The sequence below is a fragment of the Limulus polyphemus genome, unplaced genomic scaffold (assembly GCF_000517525.1).
Source record: "Limulus polyphemus unplaced genomic scaffold, Limulus_polyphemus-2.1.2 Scaffold2532, whole genome shotgun sequence".
Lineage (NCBI taxonomy): Eukaryota > Metazoa > Arthropoda > Merostomata > Xiphosura > Limulidae > Limulus > Limulus polyphemus.
Window position 1 is genome coordinate 18,474 of NW_013668142.1, and position 4,376 is coordinate 22,849.

Below are 4,376 nucleotides of genomic sequence, written 5' to 3' on the forward strand. Positions count from 1 at the left end.
GGAGTATTTGTCATATATGTGGCAGTCAGTAAATAAAGGTAGTTTTACTTGAACACATTTTAATAATTTAATGAACCAAGAGAAATATTTAAAGCAGAATATTATTTATCACCTAACCTACAAAATTGTTCATGTGAAAATACCAAATAATTTTTGAACAAACATTAAATAAATTAATTCCTTAAAGAAAAGCAATGATTATTATATTTTGATAAGTATTAATAGTTTTACCATGTTTTTATTATTTTATGATGATAAAACATAGGTTAGAAACAGAAAGTTCTGAGAAAAGCTTAAGACAAATGTATGAGGTATGTATGAAAATATTTCTAGTTTACTTATTGTTTATGAATGGTTATAAATTGTTAAAAAAAGGCGGTTTTTTTGGGAGAAGGCAGTGCTACCTCAATTTTAGTAAAATTTTTTGACTGAAATAAATATGTTTGAAACTAAACGATCATTCGTATCTGTTTGTATAAAAATTGTAGTGTTTCTTACTGATACCTTAAAACATATATGCATAGTGAAATTGTAGTGAAAAAGCCTACACTAACTAAGCACTAATATTTCATTGGTATAATGTTACATGTTCGGTGATTCTGTATTAGATGGCCGTGCTACATATTACAATATATATACATTGTTTCACCCAAGCGCCGCTGAGAGGTTTCATGCGAAATTAATAAGAAATGAATGATAAGTTGAATTAAAAATGTAATGACATGCCATAAATAAAGTATTGTTACGACAACGGTAGTCACGTGACGCTGGTAACACGTCATGATATTCTAGAAGAATCGGGGAACATCACGAATAATCCAGTATGTGCTAGGCGCCCTCTATTCATGTATACAAGTGCGCCGGATAACGTGAGACAAATTAATCGAAATTGAATTGCAGACAGACAGAGATAAGGACGGGCAATTGAGTCCAGCGCGGTAGTGACCGTAAGTAAGTGCGTGAATCATTGTGAATTATAGCGTGTGTTTAAAGTGACTGTGGAAATTAAGTGTATTGCAAAGTTGAATTGAGAAAGAATAAACTAGTTTTATTTGAGAAAGGACTTGTATCTCTGAAGTTCCTCGGGAAGAATTTATACCGGGAAATTAATAAACGAACACAGAGGCGTAACAGTATTGTAACTTAATTATCTGAATTTATTAATTTAATTTCCCAAAAGGTTTTTCTCAAGATAAACATTTTAACAACATTACTATCTCACCCAGTTATATCATCTATTTCATATTTTACTTCAATGTTATGTGAAATGATTTGTAATCCTTAACTTTTATCATGAATATTTTTTCCCATTTTACATTTGGGTAGGAGATGCGGTTGATAGCTAGCGAAACAGTTGATTATCTTATACAGCAAGCTGTAATTGTGAGTATACTTGGAACAATTTTTATCTCATTAAACTCTATTCAAAAATCTATATCATATGTAAGAACCACCCTCTTATTTATTTAAAGATACTTTTATGTTTTACTTTGAGCTTATTTAAACAATATAGCGTTACCAAAAATAAAAGCAAATAGTAAATTTTATTAGTAAAGCGATTTGACTCAGTACGCCTGTCTTTAAGATGGACAATATTTTTTCAACTCAAATAGAAATGTATTTTATATCTTTTTCCTATGCATTTAATTTAAGCTAAAGCAGTCTTAAATTTTTCGTTCACATGAAAGTATAAGGATAAATTATTATAATTTAAGTGTTTACAATATGAGTAACTTTTCGCCCACAGACATTATATTTTTTCCCCCAATGTTACTAAATTTTAAGGTATATTTGTGTAAATTGGAATATTGTGTTTAGTCACTACAGATAGTATTGCAAGAGGCAGAATATGTTATAGAAGATACCGTATTTCAAGTATAACCAGTAACAAACTTTATTTAATATTTTTATGGTAATATATTTATTAAAACTTTAATTGAAATGATTATTAATTATATTTAATACATTATACATAGTGTTATAAGCTATATGTTTTTAATGTTGTAATTTATATGTTAGCCAAAGGGCTCATGATACTATCGAAAAATTTAATATTGTAGGTTTAGAAAGTTCTAACAATTTTGATTTCGGATTTTCTAGTAAATTCAAGAAGATTATAAATACAATGAGGCATAAGAGTTAAGCTGTTTCTAGTGAATAGAGTGAATCAGTCAGTGTTTTTGTTTTAGTATTAGTGGTGAATGACTCATTATGACTTGTATGTTGTCCTTAAGCTATGGGCATGTGTAAATACCACGCTCATTTTTTTATATATGATGTCTTTTGTCCCATAATATATACTGGACAAATACTATGGTGATATGTGAATGTGGTCAATGTTAAAGCCGAGTCTGTGTGCTTTTAAAACTACTGATATTTTTGGGAATATTGATCTGATTCCCATATCAACAACAATTTGCATAAATCTTCATATTGACTTGCTGGAAGAAGAGAGTGATGCCAGGACTACCAAAAGCAACACTTATGGTTTTCTTTCTCAGCACTTTATTACTCACTGGATATTAGGGCCAAAAATATTCCTTATAGGAACCCATCCTTTTAAAGGTTAAAATAGTGGTAGAGTCAGGACACTTTGGTAGTATTTTGTAACTTTGATTTTAATAGCCTCTTGGATGCTTGCAATCTTTTCTTCTTGCATAGATTGTATAAGAACTTTTCTACACTAAGTTTTGCCTTTTCTGCTAAATAAATTTGATATTAAATGTAGTTAAATATCTATTATATTGATTCTTCGAAACTTTAGGCAGAATAGGCATTTTAGTGTTGAAATTTTATTGTAGACAACTTACAAAATGTTATGATAACTACAGTGTAATATTTACTTGATCAGTGGTGCACAATTTGATGAAATATTAATTTATTTGAGGAATGTTTCATAAAATAAAAAAGATAACAGTTTTACTTGACGATGTTTGTATTAAACAAGTATTAAAAAAAAGAAAATATTTTAAAATAATTATTCACAGTAAATGCCATTTCCAGTAAACAGTCATATTTGTACTTACTATTTTCTAGGAAATAGAGGATCTATCAATAATAGAACCAACATATTTGGATACTACTCTTGCTGAAGAATCCCTTTTTGATACTTATGAACATCCAGGGGAGCCTATACCAGGATATTATGATGAATTCTTAGGATCTACTGTTGAAAGAAGCTCTTCAGAACAGATTTCATTTTTTGAAGAATCAGAGGATCTATCAAAATACGATTCTGAGGAAGATAATTTTGAAGAACTTAAGTCTGTCTATGAGCAAACAAAGACATTGAAATCGTCATTTGATTCTGATTTGCTCACTCAAACTGTTGGTGATATGATAGATACAGCAATAACTGATGCAGAGCAAGATTTTCTTAAAACCTTGCCTGTGATTGGTTTTGTGACTGATGAACTAGTAGACACAGCCATAATGGATGTAAGGAAGGAGTTGTATGAAAATAGCTTGGAAACTTCTCCCATAACTAGATATGTAACCGATGAAGTTATAAATACGGCATCAACAAATGCAATGAAAGAATTGTGTCAAGATGCCCTTGAGGCTTTGACAGTGACTGGTTTTGTAACTGATGAACTAGTAGACATGGCAGTAACAGATGCAAGGAAAAAGCTGTATGAAAATAATTTGGAAACTTCAAAAGTAACTAGTTCTGTGACTGATGAAGTGATAAAAACTTTAATTATTTATCCAACTTACAAAGATGATAATGAAGAAAGCCCTGATCATTCATCGGTGTTATGCCTTAAAAAACCATCGGAAATAAACCAAAAAACTTTACAGGAGTCATATGATGACTCTGAGTTACTTCACACAGAATATGACTCAAAAAGTAATCTTTCAAAGCATATCATTCAGGATACAAATTTGTTTTGTGTTAACAAAATGCATCAGATTAAATCAACTGAACAATTGTCTTCCTTGAATATATCCAAATCACTACCACAAACTATAAGTTCAACAAAGGTATGTACAGAAACAGAAGATGCAGGTGGCACCCATTTTTCAACACAGAAAACAACTTCTTCTTCAGAACCAGACTTGCACAATGAGCAAAATATATCCACTGTTGCAAAAAAACATTCACAATCTACAAACTTCAAGTCAGGTGGACAAGAGTGAATATCGGATAAAAATAAACTTGGTTGCTGCTAATTCATAATGGTTTTTTTTATTTGTAAAGTCTTTAAAAAATGGTGCTTTAAAATAACTGTTCTTTTAAAAATTTGTAATGAACCAGAATGAGTAAAAGCATGGATGTCAAAAGAAATGGAAACAATGAAACACAACTTTGATATCATTTATACCTTATTATATAACAAATATGTACACATACGTAGTCAATATAATTTGTTTAA

General features: G+C 30.0%; 1 protein-coding gene across 1 annotated transcript; it reads left to right on the forward strand.

Moving 5' to 3' along the window:
* The first annotated feature begins 294 nt into the window (after positions 1–294).
* LOC111087727 lies at positions 295–4,376 on the forward strand. The gene is made up of 3 exons (XM_022395357.1): positions 295–311; positions 1,327–1,383; positions 3,037–4,376. Exons 1-3 carry the CDS (start codon positions 303–305, stop codon positions 4,138–4,140), a joined length of 1,170 nt encoding a protein of 389 aa, XP_022251065.1. The 5' UTR covers positions 295–302; the 3' UTR covers positions 4,141–4,376.